The sequence below is a fragment of the Diabrotica virgifera genome, chromosome 5 (genome assembly GCF_917563875.1).
Source record: "Diabrotica virgifera virgifera chromosome 5, PGI_DIABVI_V3a".
Classification (NCBI taxonomy): domain Eukaryota; kingdom Metazoa; phylum Arthropoda; class Insecta; order Coleoptera; family Chrysomelidae; genus Diabrotica; species Diabrotica virgifera.
Window position 1 is genome coordinate 47929281 of NC_065447.1, and position 20673 is coordinate 47949953.

General features: G+C 33.5%; 1 protein-coding gene across 1 annotated transcript in view; it reads right to left on the reverse strand.

Moving 5' to 3' along the window:
• The window catches only part of LOC114328720 (uncharacterized), a 34536-nt gene that overhangs the window by 8203 nt on the left and 5660 nt on the right, over window positions 1-20673 (reverse strand). The window contains exon 2 of the mRNA XM_050651439.1: window positions 15194-15334. Within this exon, the coding sequence (XP_050507396.1) occupies window positions 15194-15334 (141 nt within the window). The remainder of the gene's footprint in view (window positions 1-15193; window positions 15335-20673) is intronic.

The following is a 20673-nucleotide window of genomic DNA, read 5'->3' on the forward strand; positions in this document are numbered from 1 at the left end:
GTAATATTATTATCTAATTAAAAAAAATTATTTTTTTATTATGGCGCCATCTATCGACAACTCGAATAACTAGAATAAATGTTATAAAAATGTCACCGACGAAATGTAATCACCGACGTGCCTTTTTTCTGTCACATACAATTTAATGCGTTAGAAAGAAATCGAAAAACTGTGACGCACTGAAAGATGATCATGAGAAATACTTTACATACGACTATTTCACTCATCTTAAAATTTTCACATAATCTGACCAATCACAAACCAAAGACAGCTTGTGTTACCGCGAAAACACCCACGGTTCTTAGATATTACTACGGTTGCCTAAATCGACTAACCAATGAACATTAAGGGTGAGATTACGTCATGAGAGTTTACTGTCATTTGAATCGTAATATGATTTTTTTCGAATCCTGAGAAAACCAAGTATTTTAGAAAAATTTAAACGCAAGATGCAAGATTACATTATTACCGAGGGCGGAAAGCCCCTTAGAATAAACAAGCAGATTCTATTGAATGAAATATTTGAAATTAAATATCACACTTCTCTTTTATTTTCAGCCCTGTAGCTTATTAGAATAAACATTATAGAAGTTTTCAGGGACTTTCAGCCCTCGGTAATAATGTAGTCTTTCATTCTGAGTTTAAATTTATCAAAAATATTTATTAGTTATCTCAGGATTCGAAAAAAATGAATACAATTAAAACACATTGAGAATTTTGACATGCGTCAAAATTTTTCAATAACTCAATATAAAATTCTGAACTGGTGAATTCCAGCTTCCCTAATAATTATTGTACATCAAAAGACATTAGAAACTATTTGTAGAGGATTGAAATCTGTATTGGAAATAACTGTTAAAATTGGTCTACGTAATTAAACATATTCCAAAATTTTGTAAAAATTGTAATACATTTTAGTTTTCAGCCCAAACTTAGGCCACACACAATGCCATAATGTTCACATTTTTGAACTGTCAATATTTTTATTTTATCATCTACTGTTTAAAAACAATACAGTTGATAAGATACCCTCAGTTGCGGAGAAAGGATTAATACTAAAGATTTTTTTATTCAGTCAATGGTGTGAGCACTGTCAGTTAAATAGTAACGTGTGGCCTTACTTTTACACGCATACCTATTGTGGCAAATGTATCATATTTTTCAAAATTTTGGAATGCATTTAAATCGTAGAACAATTTTAACTTTTGATTTTGATACAGATTTTAATTCTCTACAAGTATTCTCTCATGACTTTTGATGTAAAATAATTAGGGAAGCAGGAATTCAACAATTCAGAATTTTACATTGAGTTTCCTATGGCCCTTTTTACGATTCACCACCCGGTATAAGATAAAATGTGTACTATTTGTCTAATTATTTCATAATAACACAAATAATACACAATAACACATATTCAATGATCGAAAATCATTTAAAAATATGGGAATGTAAATTCTTGTGACGTAAAGTCAAAAATATAAGTCTCCCCACTACCGTTGGACAAGACCACGGTTGTTGTCTTGTCCGACCGTGGTGGGGAGACTTATATTTTTGACTTTACGTCACAAGAGTTTACATTCCCATATTTTTAAATTATTTTCGATCATTGAATGTGTGTTATTGTGTATATTTGTGTTATTATGAAATAATAAGACAAATATTTAGTACACATTTTATCTTATACCGGGTGGTGAATCGTAAAAAGGGCCATAGGAAACTCAATGTAAAATTCTGAATTGTTGAATTCCTGCTTCCCTAATTATTCTACATCAAAAGTCATGAGAGAATACTTGTAGAGAATTAAAATCTGTATTAAAATCAAAAGTTAAAATTGTTCTACGATTTAAATGCATTCCAAAATTTTGAAAAATATGATACATTTGCCACAATAGGTATGCGTGTAAAAGTAAGGCCACACGTTACTATTTAACTGACAGTGCTCACACCATTGACTGAATAAAAAAATCTTTATTATTAATCCTTTCTCCGCAACTGAGGATATCTTATCAACTGTATTGTTTTTAAACAATAGATGATAAAATAAAAATATTGACAGTCAAAAATGTGAACATTATTGCATTGTGTGTGGCCTAAGTTTGGGCTGAAAACTAAAATGTGTTACATTTTTACAAAATTTTGGAATATGCTTAATTACGTAGACCAATTTTAACAGTTATTTCGAATACAGATTTCAATCCTCTTCAAATAGTTTCTAACGTCTTTTGATGTAAAATAATTATTAGGGAAGCTGGAATTCAACAGTTCAGAATTTTACATTGAGTTAATGCAAAACTGTGACGCATGTCAAAATTCTCAATGTGTTTTAATTGTATTCATTTTTTCCGAATCCTGAGAAAACTAATAAATATTTTTGAAAAATTTAAACTCAGAATGAAAGACTACATTATTACCGAGGGCTGAAAGTCCCTGAAAACTTCTATAATGTTTATTTTAATAAGTTACAGGGCTGAAAATAAAAGAGAAGTGTGATATTTAATTTCAAATATTTCATTCAATAGAATCTGCTTGTTTATTCCAAGGGGCTTTCCGCCCTCGGTAATAATGTAATCTTGCATCCTGCGTTTAAATTTTTCTAAAATACTTGGTTTTCTCAGGATTCGAAAAAAATCATATTACGATTCAAATGACAGTAAACTCTCGTGACGTAATCTCACCCTTAATGTTCATTGGTTAGTCGATTTAGGCAACCGTAGTAATGTCTAAGAACCGTGGGACAAGACAACCGTAATAAAGTCTAATAACCGTGGAAAACACCAACTGTCTTTCAATTCTGATTGGTCTATCAACTTCGTGTTTTCAACGACGTTACCATGGATACCGATCGCAAAGCAAAGTTTGACGTTTGCCAAAAAAATTATTGTAGCTGTATACGTCAAAATGAGTCGTTTCGGTGGTACTTCAAACGAAGTTATAAACCAAAACATTGAAGAAAATATACCGAGTAATACAAGAAAATCTAAATCTTATATATGGAGACAATTTATGATGTTCTGTGTGGATCGCAACTACAAATTAGATGCAGAAAATAACAACGAAACACTAGCATTCATTCTAAAAGACTGGGCCTTCAATATGCGAAAAATTAATGGTAGTGATTACAAGGAGAGTGTTATTAAAACCATATGGAACACTACTGCAAAATTGGTACAAGAAAAATATTTCTGTGAGTATCAGAGACATATTGATCCCTTCAAAGATATAACCTTCAAGGAAGCGAGAGCGGCTCGTGATAGTAAGAGAAAATTGTTGCAAACTGTACCCGATAAAAGGAAAATGAGTTCTGTCGCTATGACTTCGGATGAATATAAAAATATGTGCTTACAATGGGACGAAGACACGCCAGAGGGACTCCAAAAGAAGTTTTTTTCATATAGCTGCCGTAGAATTAGCTTGGAGAGGTAACGAAGCAAGTTTTTCCATGTTACATTTTTTCAAGGAAGAGACTAACAACAAAGGCTGTTTAACAAACAGAATTGCATATAACCCGATATTCTCCAAAACCCGCCAAGGTGGTGATAAAAACTGTGCAGATAATAAATGGCTTACTCAAAATTTGAAGAATCCTGAAATGTGTCCTGTGAGATTATACCGGAAACTTATATCGAAAAGGGAAACTATTACCAATGATAGACTTTTTCTGACTGTGAATGGCAAGTGGAATAAATATAATAATAGTAATTGGTACAAGAATTGTCCTATTGGTATTAATACAATATCCAAATGGACAAAAATGTCTGCAGAAAAGGTAGGATTAGACACTAAAAAAGTGAAAATAACGAATCACTCTAATCGTGCCACTGCAGTTAGTCAGTTACTACAATCTGGCGTTAGTGAGCAACAAGCTATGAAAATTACTGGACATGGAAGTTCGAACTCGATGAAACCGTATTTACATCTTAGTGCCGAACATCATCAGAACATAGTGAATACTTTTAGGAATACTCCAAGTACATCAAGTAATAATAGCAACAATACATTGTATCCACCTAATAACGGTCATACTGTTCCAAATTTTTACAATTGCACCGTTTATAATAATTATAGTCGAGAATAATGTATTTTTTTCGTGTACAAATTATTTATTGTTATAGGTAAAAAATAATTATAACAAATTATTTATAGTTGTAATAAATATTTCATGATTATGGCTAATTGTGAATTATTCAAAAAATGGGTAGATTTGGGTTACCTAGATCAAATGTATTATTATTAAATTTCTTCCTCTCATTCTACTGAATTTTTCACCTATCACTTTGTTTGTGAAATAGTCTAATAAAATACCACTCGTGATTTAATTTATCTTATAAGTCTGTCTTTTATTTCTAAACTCAACTGAGTTGCTTAAAGAAAACACCACTCGTCCTACGGACTCGTGGTGTTTTCAAGCAACTCAGTTTCGTTTAGAAGTAAATCGACAGACTTATCGCGAAAATTGAATCACTAGTGGTCTTACTATTGAAAATACGACATGCGGCAATATATGGTTTGTTTTTAAATCAAGAGGAATAAACTAAAAAGACAGATTCACACCCAAGAAAGTCACTAGAAAATCACTAAACACATCTCCTTTTTTGGTTGATAATATTGTCAAAAAAAAAACGTTGATATAACTTAATTACCCTATGAAGTGACAGAAGTGTCAAAATTTCATAAATTTCATTAGAGTCAAAATTTCAAGCAGTGGAGTAAACTTACCTGAGGTTAAACCAATTACAAACAAGCATAATGGCAATCATTGCATGACTGAGAAGATAAAAATTGGCAGAGGGGTGCGGCAGGAAGATACTTTGTCGCCAAGACTGTTCATAACAGTCATGGAGTACGTATTTAAATGACAGGACTGGGAGTCAAAGGGTATTAACATCGAGAGAAAGATATTAAATATCTCCAATATGCCGACGACATTGTTCTTATAAAAGACGACTTAGGAGAAGCCAGACTAATGCTACAACAACTACAGCAAGTAACACTAAAAAGATAAAAATTATAACTAATCTAGTCTCCAACGAGCTAATAGAAATCGAGAAATCGCCTATTAGTCCAGGAACCGAAGCTTTTCACCTCGCAATTTTTACAGAATGGATCGATTTGCTTGAAAATTTGAGAATAAGTAGTGAAAAGTTAAAGGATCAAAATCTATATCATGCCGAAAGGCGCTTTTACCATGGGGGTGGTTTTCACCACATCTCGGGGGTGGAAACTTTTTATTATATTTTGACCGCAAAAGTTGATAAAAACATGCATTCTAAGCTAAAATGTTCTATACATTTTTTTGATAAAATTAATAGTTTTCTATTTATTCGCTATCGAAAGTGTCAGTTTTATATCGAAAAAATCAATGTTTTTCGATAATACTCATTTACGATTCACTCAATTTTTGCCGTAGAAAAAAATTTTTCAAACCAACTTCTTGGTAATTAAATATCTTACAATTTCATATTTAAACATTTTTTTCGTATATCTGATGCTAATCTTTCTATTCTGAAGAAAAGGTCAGTTTTTTCCAAACTATAAGAAATTGGTTATTCGTTTTAACTCCATTTTTTTAAAAACTAATCGTTTCAAGTCGGTCAAACTTTTAGAACTTCTTAATAATATATAAATAAAGAAGTTAAAATAAGGTCAATGACTAATTTTAAATAGGGTGGTGATTTGGAGGTTGCTTCCGATCACTTTTTCGCTGAAAAAAAGAGAGACTGATATTCTTTTTATTATGCCACTTAATTTTTGAGTTAGAGACTTCTTTTATTTCAGGAGATAGATATTTTAAATACTTTAAATTAGTTTGAACAAGTTATCCTCGAAAAATGCAGGTTTCCCGTCTTTTGACTTTGAAACTACAATATTTAGCATTTAACGAAAACGAGCTAACATAACGAGCGATTCACCATTATTAGGATCAAAGTTAGCCGTGCAAAGAATTACGTATGTCTTGTTTTAATCTGAATTTATATCATTGGTTTATCAATTAATTTTGATTAACATTATAAAACATAAAAAACAGCCAAAACCTTTAACACAGAACTTTAATCAAAAATAAAAAGAATTCACAAAATTATAAGTAACAATAATGAATAAAATCAAACAAGATGCTGTATATTATGTCCACCACCAACAACTCTACATAACCTAACTTTTCTTGTTAAGTTGACGTACACTGCAAAGTTGACGTAAACTGGAAAGTACATCTGAATTAAGAATAGACATTAGACATGAACTCTATAGCTATCTCTGTCGTTCAGAGTGGTGAGAATAATTTTGGATCACACGTTATAATAAAGTATAGCTCGATTATTATTCGTCTTAAAGAATGTTTAAAAAAACTGTTTTGTGTATTTTTTCAAAAGGTACATTTTTGTTAAGCAAAGTTATTTTTATAAAACGCAAAGTTTTTGAGTTATTAGCAGAAAACTGATTAAAAACTTTGATTTTTTTGATATAAAACTAAAATTTTCGATAACGAATAAATCGAAAACTATTAATTTTATCAAAAAAATGTATAGAACGTTTTTTCTTTACAATGAATGTTTGTACCAAATTTTGCTGTCAACATGTAATAAAAAATTTCCACTCCCAAGTTGGGATGGCAACCCCCATGGTAAAAGCGCCTTTCGGCATCATATAGATTTTGATCCTTGGACTATCCACTACTTAATTTCAAATTTTCAAGCAAATCGATCTATTCTGTAAAAATTGCAAGGTTTTGTCCTATTTTAAGCTTCATTACTTCGACTATATAGAACTTGTGGAAATAGACGTGTATTTGGGTCATGAAATAAGATTAACGCGAAATAACCAAACATGTGACTAAGTTTGGGTTGAGTTGCATTCAGAAATATGAGATACCTGTTTATAAAAAATGTCTCAATGTATTTAAAAAGGAAAATCAGTGCATTCTATCAGATCAGACATCACATATATTATGGAGTAGAAATTCTCACAAAAACATTATCGTAAAAATTAAGAAATACAATGTAAAATGGAAAGATCAATGCTTGGAATAAGCTTAACAAATAGACTAAGAAACAAGGAAGTTTGTAAACAACCCGGAGTTGAAGGTATTATTAAACCTATTACAAGGCAAAAATAAAGATGGGCGGGACATGTTGCAAGAATGAATTAAGACAGGTGGATAAAAGAATTGCTTGAGTGGAGACCATAAGCAGATATATGAAGGTGGCGAAGAGTTCTAACGAGATGGACCGACGACCTCAAAGAATTGTGGCCAATTGGATAGCAAAGGCGCAGAACAGAAGATGAAAATACCTTAAGGAGGCCCATGTTCAACAACGGGCAGATCAAGGATGATCGTATCGATGATGATGAAGCCTCACGCTCAGTATATTAGATTTAGGGATGAAATTATTACAAAGAAAGACGTAATATTATATGAATCAAAAATTTGTTTTAAACTTAAAATTAAATTGTTTGAGAATTGTTTGTCATTATGCTAATGGTATACATCAAGCAATTCCTTCACCGATTTCGTCCTCATAGCCTAGGCTGTATCGTCTCCCCCATTAGGAAAATTATTTCAATTCGATTTTTTTGCACACACTTACTCAAAAACAGGTCCTTATAACAAAAATCTACAGGGTGTCAGGCGCTACCGGGGTCAAAAAATTGTTTAAACAATTTTTTTTAACAAATTCACAAAATAATTTTTCACTTCAAACCAATTTGTTTTAGATCATTTGGGTCATTTTGAGCAAAACAAATCTCAGGTGATTTTTCTCTAAAATTGATTGTTGTCGAGACATACGCGATTTAAAATTTGAAAAATGCGAAAATAGCCATTTTCAAGGCTCAATTACTCGGTTAAAAATAATGATTATGAAAGTCAAAAAGCCACCAAATCAAAGTTTAAAGCCCCGTCTACAAGGCCCTGAAGAAATCTTTGTCATTATTTTATTACTTAACTGTTATTTTTAATTATTAACAATGAGCGCTAAGCGCATATTAGGCGGCCGTCACTGGCGATTGCGAAAGAGATGCACCATTCTGGCCGTCCAATGGAGCATCTCACTCGCACTCACATTGACCGCCGCCTCAATACACACTTAGCGCTCATTGTTGATAATTTAAAATAACAGCTTAGTAATAAAATAATGACAAAGATTTCTTGGATTCCTTGGTCTCAAAGGACCTTGTAGAGGGGGCTTTAAACTGTGATTTGGTGGTTTTCTGACTTTCATAATAATTATTTCTATCGAGTTATTGAGCCAAGAGAAATCGTTGGAATACAACAAACCGACATATTTATGTTTCGTGGACCTTATGAAAGCATTTGACAGGGTCACATTAAAGGACGTTATCCACTTGTTATACTCGAGAGAGGTACCTCTGGGAATATTAAAACGATAGAAAATATCTACCAGAACAACACAATAAAAGTAAAAGTGGAAGATGAACTAACTGACCCAATTGAAGGCGGCAATGGGATAAGACAGGGGGATTCCTTGTGTCCTTTATTGTTCAACCTGATCATGGATGAAATAATAAAAAAAGTAAGAACTAAAAAAGGATACTAAATGGAAGAAAAACAACTCAAAATAATCTGCTATGCGGACGATGCAATACTAATCTCTCAAAGTGAAGATGCACCAATTGCACCGATTCTGCGACCAATTCAACATAATCGCCAGAAAATTTCACATGTTAATTTCCTCAAAAAAGACAAAATGCATGGTTATAACAGCAGATCTAATAAGATGTTAATTAGAGCTGGAGGGTCAGATAATAGAAGAAGTCATGGAGTTTAAATATCTAGGCATCACACTCTCTAGCTACGGAAGGCTCGAAACTGAAGTGGAAGATCAAGTGAATGGAGCAAACAGAGCCGCAGGTTGCCTGAATGACACAATATGGAGAAATAAAAATATCGGAAAAGAAATGAAAGGCAGAATTTACAAAACAGTCAATCAGACCAATAATGACATACGCGGCAGAAACACGACCCGACACAGAGAGGACAAAAGATGGCTCGAAACAGCGGAGATGAGAACCCTTCGAAAAATCGATGGTAAGACTCTATGGGACAGAGCGAAAAGTACAGATATACGACAGAGATGCAAGGTGGATAACATTAATAACTGGGTAAGAAACAGAAGAATAGAATGGAATGACCACATAAGCCGAATGACAACAAATAGGGTAGTCAGGACAGCGAGAGACGGTTCCCCAATAGGAAAACGATCAGAGGGAAGACCACGAAAACGATGGAACGACAACTTACTAGAGGCACATTGAAAAAACAGACAGAGTCATGTCTATACAAAAAGAAGAAGAAGAGTTATTGATCCTTGAAAATGGCCATTTCAAATCGCATTTTTCAAATTCTAAATCGCGTATAACTCGGCCAACAATCAATTCTAGAGAAAAATCACGAGAGACCTTTTTTGCTCAGAATTACCAAAATAATTAAAAAAAATTGTCCGAAGTGAAAAAAATATATTTGTGCATTTGTTTAAAAAATAATTGTTTAAACAATTGTTCCACCACGGTAACGAATGGCACCCTGTGGATTTGTTATAGGACCTCTTTTGGAGTAATGGTAGGGGAGCCAAAGCGGGGATTTTTGTAGTTACTCGAGCGCGTCAGATTATTACAGGTGGAGAAACCTTGTACCCTGAAAGTGAAAAATTGTCCGAAGTGAAAAAAATATTTTTTTTTTTTTTTTTTTTATTTAACGTCCTAATTTATTTACAATCTGTAAAACAAGTTACAATAAGTAAATGTTGTGACCACTAGTGTAGGTGACTTGGAGAAAATGATTCAATAATCATTTTCTTTACAAATATTTTACATAGATATAAAATTGTTTGTCTCTGGGAATTACGGCACATATAACTAAAATCGCGATGGTAAATCACTAGGTGTATTTCGTCTAAGTCTCCGTCTGACTGGTTGGCTCATCAGGTTTCTGGCTAGTACATTTGGATGTTGTGCCAGTCTGTCTTCGTATTTCTGTGCAAAGTTGGTAATTTCTTCTTTTACTGTTGAAATTTCTAGATCGCGTCTAATAATAATATTTGCAACATACCATGGGGCATTTGTGATTATTCGAAGAACCTTCGACTGGAACCTCTCCAAGATTTCGATATTGGAGTTTGATGCAGTACCCCAAAGTTGGATCCCGTAAGTCCATATTGGCTTCAAAATTGCTTTGTAGACAAGTACTTTATTTTTCATCGAAAGTGATGATTTGTGACCAATCAGCCAGTAAAGATTGTGTAATTTGAGACCAAGTTGTTTACGCTTCATAAAAATGTGTGTTCTCCAGTTTAATCTTTGGTCTAGATGCATTCCAAGGTATTTGACTGTTGCTTGCTGTTTTAGTTGGTGGTTGTTGATATATACAGGCGGGCAGTGACCTTTACGGTTTGTGAAGGTAATATGAACCGACTTTGTTTCATTTGTTTGAAAACGCCACCGTTTTAACCAAGTTTGCATTTTGTTGAGGCTGGTTTGCAGAAGTTGAGAAGCTATCCGTGGGTCCTGATGTACTGACATCACTGCTGTGTCGTCTGCATATGTAGCTGTAGTGGTTTGAAAGTTTGTTGGTAAGTCTGCTGTGTACAATAGGTATAACACTGGCCCCAGAACACTGCCCTGTGGAACTCCAGATCCAACTGGAAATAGAGACGTGCACTCATCTCTATGTTGTACAAAAAAGTAACGGTTATGGAGGTAGGATTTTAAAATTAGGAAGTGAGTGAGAGGAAGCATATTTTTTAATTTGTATAGAAGGCCTGTGTGCCAGACTTTATCGAATGCTTGCGAGATGTCTAGAAAAGCGGCAGTGCAGTACATTTTGTCTTCCAATGCTTGATTAACAGTTCTGCATATCCGATGAACCTGTTCTATGGTTGCGTGTTGGGATCTGAATCCAAACTGGTGTGCAGGGATTAGTTCTCGATCTGATAGGAGTGGTTGAATTCTTGAGAGTATCAGTTTTTCTAGGATCTTTGACACTATCGGCAGTAAGCTTATGGGTCGATATGATTTGACATTTTCCAGCGGCTTTCCTGGTTTGGGAATTAGTATAATTTTTGCGACTTTCCAGAGGAGAGGGAAATATGCGGTTCTTAATACTGCATTGAATAATTGAGTGAGGTACACAATTCCTTTCCTGGGTAGTTGTTTAATAATTTTACTGGATATAAGATCGAAGCCTGGGGACTTTTTCGATTTAAGATTTTGTATTATTTTGATCACTTCATTTACCTTAAACTTTTCCGGTGGAAGTTCTAACTGGTATGGAAATTCTAAAAATTGTTGGATGGATGCTTCAAAGTTTTGATTATTCTCAGCAGGGAAAGGTTGAAAGACGTCTGTGAGATATTTTGCAAACACTTCTGATTTTTCTTTATTGCTTTTGGCCCATTCGCCGTTTTCTGCGCGAATAGGAGGGTTGCTTGATTGAGGTCGTTTAAATTTTTTCGTAGCCTTCCATAGAGAATAGTCTGTAATTTCTGTTGCTGATAGGTTGCTAAGATATTCTTTAATCCCATCGTTTTTGTAGTTATTTAGGAGAGTTTTAAGTTGAAGTGTAGCCTGGTTGAGTCTGGTTTTGTCCTGAGGCGCGTGCGTTCTTTGCCATGTTTTTCTTAAATATCGTTTTTCTTTGATTTTTTGTCTGATTATGTTTGGTAGCTCTTGTTTCATGAGCGTCGTGTTTTTTAGGGGTGTTGTTTGCCAGATTGCTTCCTGTATAATTACGTTAAAATTTTGTATGGCTTCATCTATTTCATAGTTTGTTTTTAAAGGTATGTTTAGGTTTAGGTTGTCCTCAATCACCCGCCGAAACCTTTCCCAATCCGTATATTTGTTGTCCAGTTTCGGTGGTAGCTGTACCTCAACAAGTTCAGTACTTATCGTGATTAATACAGGCGAGTGATCCGAGGAAAGGTCAAAGCAAGATTCAATTCTTTGCGATCTTTTTGGAATTCCCTTTGTTATGCAGAAGTCAAGTAGATCGGGTATTTTGTTCACGTCGGTTGGCCAATAAGTAGGTTCACCACTGGAAATATACGAGTAGTTGTTACTATTCATAGCCGCTAGAAGCTGTCGTCCTTTTGGGGTGATTAATCTTGATCCCCAATGTGTATGTTTAGAGTTGTAATCTCCTCCAGCCAGGAATCTGTTACCCAATGTTTTAAAAAATTCTTCAAATTGTTCTTTTTTTATCTTGTGTATTGGTGGGCAATAGACTGCAGAGATTGTTAGTGAGCCATGCCAATCTTCAATAACTATGTTAGTAGCCTGCAAGTAGTCTTTTTTAAAGTCATTAGTCTCATAGTGTTTGATATTGTTTTTGATTATAATAGCAGTTCCACCATGGGCTGTACCATCTGGGTGACTAGTATTGTAAGTTGTGTAGTTAGGTATTTTAAAGTAGCTTCTACTTGTGAAGTGAGTTTCTGATATTAACATTATATCAATTTCGTGACTAATGATGAAAGTTTTTACCTCAAGACAATGTTTGGCAAGCCCGTTGGCGTTCCAAAGTGCAATTTTTAGTAACTTATTCATTTTGTTAAATTATTGACGACTATCGTTAGGAGGTTTAGCAGTGTGGACAGTTGTTCCGCAAATCCTTTAAACATCGATTTTAGTTCAGACAGGTCGTTAGCAGGAGTAGGATGCGTTAAATTTGGTGCTTGCAAAGTATTCTGAGATGTGCTTGCTTGAGGTAGTTGGTTTGTTACTGCTTGTGAGTAGCTAATGCCTGGATTGATGGTTCTTCCAATATTACTCGTTAGTGGGGTTGTAGGTTGTTTTTGCCGTAGGGTTGGATATGTTTTTTTCTGCAGTTCCTTATATATAGTACATCCTTTATAATTTGCCGGGTGGTTTCCTTCGCAAAGAATGCACTGAACATCGTCAGATCTTTCTTTTCTTGTACAGTGTTCAGTAGCATGATCTCCGGTGCATTTTACACATCTGGGCCTATGTTGACAGTATTTTTTTGTATGCGCATATCTTTGACATCTACTGCACTGTGGAATTTCCCTCCTTGTGTATGGTGGTTCAAATTTAATTTTGTAGTTTAGCAAGTGTTCAACGTCGTAAATTGTTTTATTATTTTCTGCTGATTTTAAGTCAATGAAGAACATTGATAAAGGTTGCTTAGTTTTGTAATTTTTAATGTTCCACATATTTACTACCGAGTGCCCCAGCTTTTCGATTTCTTCTTTTAATTCTGTCAGATTGGCTGAGTAATGCATGTTTTTTAATACTACTCTGAAGCTGCGTTCGTCACGAGGCCTAAATGTATGGAATTCTGTTTTTTTCTCAGTTAAAGCTTTAGTTATTGTACTATAATTTTCTTTTTCTTTAGGTTGTATTTTAACTTGATCGTGATTTAAAACTTTGATTTCGTATCCATTTTTGGCTATATTATTTAATAGTGTGGTGAGTGGGGTCACATTTTTCACTCCATTTACAAATATGGGAGGTGGTTTTGAGGTTTTTTCAGTTTGAATCTCAGTTCTTTCAGTTTGAACTTCTTCATTTTTTGCTTCGTTATCTGCGTCGTTAGACAACTCCTCAAATCGATTTGATGTATGAACAGGTGAATTTAGCCAGTAGTCATTAATTTTGGTCTGTTTAGTTACTCTGTGTTCAGGGCTAAGTCTGACTCTTTTCCTAGTGTTTTCTACAGTTTTCCATTCTTCGTCTTGGCTAATTTCTTGGCTATTTTTGTTTGGCAAGGCTGGAATATTGCTAAAGTATAGGGGTTGTTGTGTTGTTTGGTAATATGGTGTGGGTAAAACCTGAGGAAATGAAACGTTACCTTGTACTAGTTGGTCGTTGTTGATCTGAACTTGCGGAGCGTACGCCACTGGCTGAGTTGTAAATTGGCCTGGCTGAATCATCGCTGGTGTTGGAACTCCGTATAAATTCTGCTGTGGCTGTGGCTGCATCGGTTGAAACGGCGAAGTAATATTGTAATCCATTTCGCTGAAAGTTTTTTCCGTTTTGTCATTGGAATCACTTTCAATTTATCAATAATAAAAACTGAGTTTATTATTTTTAAAACAAGTACCGGGTCATTCGAATATATGATATTAAAAACACATTAAAATAATTAAAATCACATTAACGGTTACAGTATAAAATATTTTAAAATTTGCTGGACGAAATGCGACCGCTTTGGTCTAAGGTTTGTGGTCGACTGAAAAAAATATATTTGTGAATTTGTTTAAAAAATAATTGTTTAAACAATTTTTCCACCACGGTACCGAATGGCATCCTGTGGATTTGTTATAGGACCTCTTTTGGAGTAATGGTAGGGGAGCCAAAGCGGGGATTTTTGTAGTTACTCGAGCGCGTCAGATTATTACAGGTGGAGAAACCTTGTACCCTGAAAGTGTACCTCTGCCATATATTGGCTCTTAATACAGGGGACTTCGTTAAGAGGGCCGAAAAAAAATCTATCATTAAAAAAACTCGAAATCGTCAGATTAAAATAAGGTAAGTTAATTGTTAAGTACATGCAAAACAGTGTATATTTCAAAAATCTGACGATTTTGAAGGAAATGGGTGAGTCCCAAAGTTTTACGAGGAAAAAGCGAATATTTCGCGAAATGAATGATAGATCGAAAAACTAAAAAATATGTGCTCAATATTTTTCAAAAATCTATCGACTGAAAAACACGACTTCCCAGGGACAGGGGTGAGGGGTAAATTTAAAATTTTAAATACGATTCTCGCGATATTTCGCGAGAACAACATATCGAAAAACTTAAAAAAATGCACTTATTCAATATTTTTGAAAAATTTATCTAATGGCACCAAACACGACTCCCCACGGAGGTAGGGGGATTCGATTTTTCTACGTAAAAATAAGTAACTTTTATTCGAGACATTTTTCGAATTATGGATAGATGGCGCTATAATCTAAAAACGATTGTTGGAACTGAAAAATTAAATTAAAAATGGAAAGTCCCCACTAAAATGGAAAACCTTACTTAACTTTTTTTGGTTTTAAGACCTACTCTGCACAACCCAATAGGTCCCCATAACGCTCGAATGACTGCTCATGTAGCATACTTTGCTCCCTTACCATAAGTTTGTGCAAAAAAAATCGAATCGGAATAATTTACCTAACAGGGGCGACGATACAGCTTGGACTATCATGTTATTAAAAAAAATCAGATATACTTACGTGCATAAGGAGGTGGTGGGGCTGTCGGGAAAACTCCGGAAAAGGAATCAAACTCCTCAACGAACGTCCTGTTAATATAAGCATCTGAGTTTTCTACTTGAGTTGAACGTTGCCGGGCTAGTCTCTCCGCTCGAAATCGTGCTTTATTAAAAATATGAAATTTGTATTATAATGGTATATATAGTGAGCACGTAAAGGTTGGAATAAATGCATATTTTCGGGAATGAGCGATTTTGGAAATAAATCTCGAAACCGGTCGATTTTCCATCTGGGAGCGATGACGTAACTGATGATTTTTTAAACCCTTATCCGGGCAAGGTGTGCCCAACGGGCCCGAGATGCCAATTCTTTTATCATAAACTGATAAAAAAAATTGAATTTTATGCATCACTGAATCTGTTTAGAAGTATGCTTCCTTCAACATAGTCATGAGCTATTCAAAATATTCATTTTAATTTTTGAAATTATTGCGTCGAAAGAATTTTGTCACGTAAAGGGGCAACACGGGCCCGTCGGACCCTATTTGTTTTTAAACCTAAAGTCTTAATCTTTGTTACAGAAGTTAATCTGGCAGTTAGGTAATGTTTTTGTGGATCATCTAAACGACTTTTATGATTCCGGAAATCCAATAATAAAGTCTAAACGTGTAACAAACAAAGTAAAATCTCTTTGATGTGAACATTAAAGAGATACTTACAATAGGTGTTATATCTATTCTAAATGAATTTTAAAAACTGATAATCATTGTTGGAATGCAATAATATTGTTAGGTAGGTACCTATACATATTTTGAAATAAATAATGCATCTGCTATCAGTCGTTTGATATCGATGTTAGTGTCGAGAACTAAGCTCATAAAATTATATTAAATTACAGTGAAAGTAGATAATGCAAATAAAATGTCCCAAAAACCATTATCAGCTGCATAACTGCAAGATATTGCTAATAATGTATGGGATTCCTATGATGTAGGATCTCCTGAAGCAAGTGGCATTGAAAGTGACTCTGAAATTGAAGATCATCTTTTGGAAGCAAGTGAAGAGGATGATTAGCAAGTCGTATTGAGTGATGATGAAGAAGAATGTGTAGCTACAAGTTCCTAGATTTTAGAGTATGTATTTTTTGAAACTACGAATGGAATTAACTGGAAGAGTCAACCACAACCGACAGGACGTATGCGATTCTGCGACATAATAAAAAGCAAAGTGCACAAAGTAAGGTTAGCCCCTGGTCAAAGTGTAGATGATCCTGTTGATTCCTTTTGTTTGTTTGCGGACAAAAAAATTGTGAACGAAATAGTAAAGTCTACAAATAAAGAAGTCGAATCAAGTCAACCAAAACTTTCAGAAATACTATTTATCAGGAAAAAACATAACCTTCCAAATGTTTATTACTTGTGAATAAATAGTTTTTCTACCAAAGTTTTCTTGCATTTCATTTTTTTTTGCAAATCCTTCAGGTGGATCGCAGCCTCGAGGTAGACCGCGTACTACGTAGTAGCATACTTAATCTAGACAATTTAAATTTAAAATCAATGGGAAAGTCCCCGTAGCTGGCTGTATACCATAGTTAAAAAACCATACAGAAGTAAAAACTTCTTTTGTATATTGGTATAAAAAGTTTTATTAAAAAACATAAAAGTCCTCCAAAAGGATTTACAAAACGTTTTCAATCTGAATCAGATCATCCTCAGTGCGTTCTGCTTCATAAAAGAAACTAGCAACTTTTTTTAAAAAGGTTACATCGATATAAATGGTTTACATAATAATTAAGTGATATTTGTAGCGACTCCAAGTCGATGTTACAAGATGAAATGTGCTAGGAGTGCTCAAAGGGCAACATGGTTCCCTGCTCGTTAAGAACTCGTGGTTCTTGCCAGTTCAATGGACACAGACTAACTCAAAAAAACTTTTTATACCAATATACAAAAGAAGTTTTTACTTCTGTATGGTAATTTAAATTTAACTTTAATAAAAAATCAAAAAAAGAATATTAGAAATATATGGGTAAATATGAATAGTACATTCAAGAACAGTGGTGGGCCCAACGGACCCGAGTTGCCTGGTTATATACGTAAGTAAAATGTGTTGCCCGGATAAGGGTTAAATGATATTAGTAAGTGGTGCCCTAGCTTATTTGAAAGGTTATTTAATTGTCTATTCAGTAATAAAAACGTTAATATGATTATTTACACAGGGTGTCCAAAAAAAATTTAAATTGATATAAAAAGAAGAATATAATGTAATTTATTAAATTCAAAATACATTTTTCTGCTGCCAAGAAACACGACAAAATGTTTAGTTGCCAAATAAATCTTTTTTTTAACGCTTTTATTTAGTTCAATAGTTTGCATCAAATCTTTAGACTTTAATTTGACTGCCTTTTCTTCAATGCAAATGAATGAAAATTTGCAGACGAGTGTATTCGCCGGAACAATACACGAATAGTCAATAATTTTTTTTATGTTTATTAATTGTTTAAATAAAAAAAAACGATTTTAATGGAAAATGTTTAAATTCTCTTGTTTTTTTACAATGTAGAAACTTGAAACTTTTACCTTTTGTACCTAATGATATGAACTATACATAATTTTCACTTTTTACGTTAATAGGTCTGGATCCCGCGTATGAAAAAAAAGTTGATTAATAGCAAGCTGAAAATTTGTTAATAGCTTAAGGCTGTCTAGTCGAATAAACTTTGATATGTGTGAACACTGGAACAGGGGTAGTTTTAATTGTGGAACAGGTTAAAAATTTGGAACGGTCACAGCACGAAAACGGCACATTTATTTTGTCCGACAGAACAGACTTAAACTCTTCGAACAGAGATTAAACTCTCATGCAAAAATCAGACTGCTATTTATCACCAAATGGGCGTTTTAATGAGTGGAACATGTAGAATATGTCAAATGACAGGAATTATGACAGGTAATAAATAGCAGTCTGATTTTTTCATGAGAGTTTAATCTCTGTTCGGAGAGTTTAAGTCTGTTCTGTCGGACAAAATAAATGTGCCGTTTTCGTGCTGTGACCGTTCCAAATTTTTAACCTGTTCCACAATTAAAACTACCCCTGTTTCAGTGTTCCCATATATCAAAGTTTATTCGACTAGACACCCTTAAGCTATTAACAAATTTTTAGCTTGCTATTAATCAACTTTTTTTTCATACGCGGGATCCAGACCTATAATTGTTCACGTTAAGCTTCATAGATAAACATTGAAGTTTCAAATTTTAAACGCTCATATTTGTTTATATAAAAATCGGCGCTTATGTTAGGGGAGCCCAAGCGGGAATTTTTTGCAGTTACTTGAGCGCGTCAGATTATCATATGGGGTGAAACCTGGTGCCCTGCAGATGTACCTCTGCCATATATTGGCTCTTAACACAGGGAAGTTCGTTATGGGGGACCCGAAAAAAAATCTATCTTTAAAAATACTCGAAATTGTCAGATTAAGATAAGGTAAGTTAAGTACATGCAAAAGAGTGTATATTTAAAAAATCTGACGATTTGAGCGGGGTGTAAGGAAATGCGTGAATCAAAAAGTTTCACAAAAAAAAGCGAATATTTCGCGAAATGAACGTCAGATCGAAAAAGTAAAAAATACGTCTTCAATATTTTTCAAAAATGGATTGAATAGTACCAAACATGGGGGTAAATTTAAAATTTTAAATTCAAACCCGCGATATTTCGCAAAATAAACATCAGATCGAAAAACTGCAAAATACAATTTCATTATGTTTTTGAAAAATCTATCGAATGGTATCAAACATGACCTCTAACGGAGGTGGGGTTGGAGGTTACTTTAAAATCTTAAATGGAAGCCCCAAATTATCATTGCAGATTTGGATTCTTAACGCAAAAATAGGCAACTTTTATTCGAGACATTTTTTCAAGTTATGGATAGATAGCGCTATAATCGGAAAAAAGATTGATACAAATGTAATATTAAATTAAAAAGTGGAAAGTTCCCACTAAAATGGAAAATGTTACTTAACTTTATTTTGGTTTTAGGACCTAATAATCACAACCCAATAGGTCCCCATAACGCTCAAGTGACTGCAAATTTAGCATACTTTGCTCCCCTATTATTCGTGTCAAATTTCATTATGATACGAAAAAAAAACTATAGCTTTATGTGAAAACCTCTTATCTCATTTCACAGAAAATTTTACAGAAAAACTTTAAACTTAACTGCATACTATAACTTAAAACAAAAAAACTATGTTTACATATTTTTGATTCTGAATATGTTTAGATTATTATATATTACGCATTTAGATATATTACACATTCATTTTTCATGTATATTTTGGGTTAGAGTATGCAGAAATTCAGTTTAAAGTCACTCATGTAAAATTTTCTATACAATGATATACGAGGTTTTCACACTAAGCTATCGTTCAACCAAACCTCGAATTAAAAAAATTCCTGTTTATCGTAGTCTTAGAAAAACCACCGACAGAGAGGTTTTGTGCTACATTAACATTAACGCATTCGTTTTGGCGTATTAATTAAACGCTTTTCTTTAGTTCAATCGTTTGGGTCAAATATTTGGACGTTAATTTGATTACTTTTTGCTCAATGCAAATGACTAAAAATTTGCAGGCATATGCATTCGCGGAAACAATACACGAATAATCAATAAAAAAATTGTTTATGTTTATTAATTGTCTAAATAAAAAAATGACTTTAACGGAAAACGATTAAAATCTGTTGCTTTTTACAATGAAGAAACTTGAAACTTTTACAGATTGTAGCTAGTTATATGAACTATACATAATTTCACTAATTACTTTAATTGTTTACGTTATGTAATAAAGTTTCAAATTTTTTGCCGATTCCGACTACCTACTTTTCATGTTTGTACCCACATCATATGTTTTATACATATTTTAATAAACATGACGATATATTTTAATGTTTGAAAAGTGTTAGACAAAAAGTAAAAAATAAAAAATATGAAAAAAAAATTTTTAAGAAACGTTTTTCTTTAGTTACGAGTGCCCAAAATTAAAAATATTATAAAAAATTAGCTAAAGAGCAAAAAATAAAAAAAATTGAAAAAATATAACACATTTTTAAAGAAAAGCATGGGACGAAAACCGTTTATTCGATGAAGACGCGCCACGCTTTTCTTTAACGAATGTGTTAGATTTCTTAAATTTTTTTTATTTTTTGATTTTTAGTTGATTTTTTATATGTTTAATTATAGGCACTCGTAACTAAAGAAAAGCGTTTCTTACAAATTTTTTTTTCACATTTTTTTATTTCACTTAAATTCAATGTTAAAGCTGCCTCCTGCCTCTTGGCAGTTGGAACATTTAACAGAAGTAGTTAAGATATACAGGTATGTAGTTAAAAAGACACTTAAAAAGCTAAACACTAAAAAATCTGCATGTCGTAAAAACAGAATACCAAAGGAACTGTTGTGGAGCACTAATGATCAGAACAAGTAATACCATTTTAGACTAAAAGCCG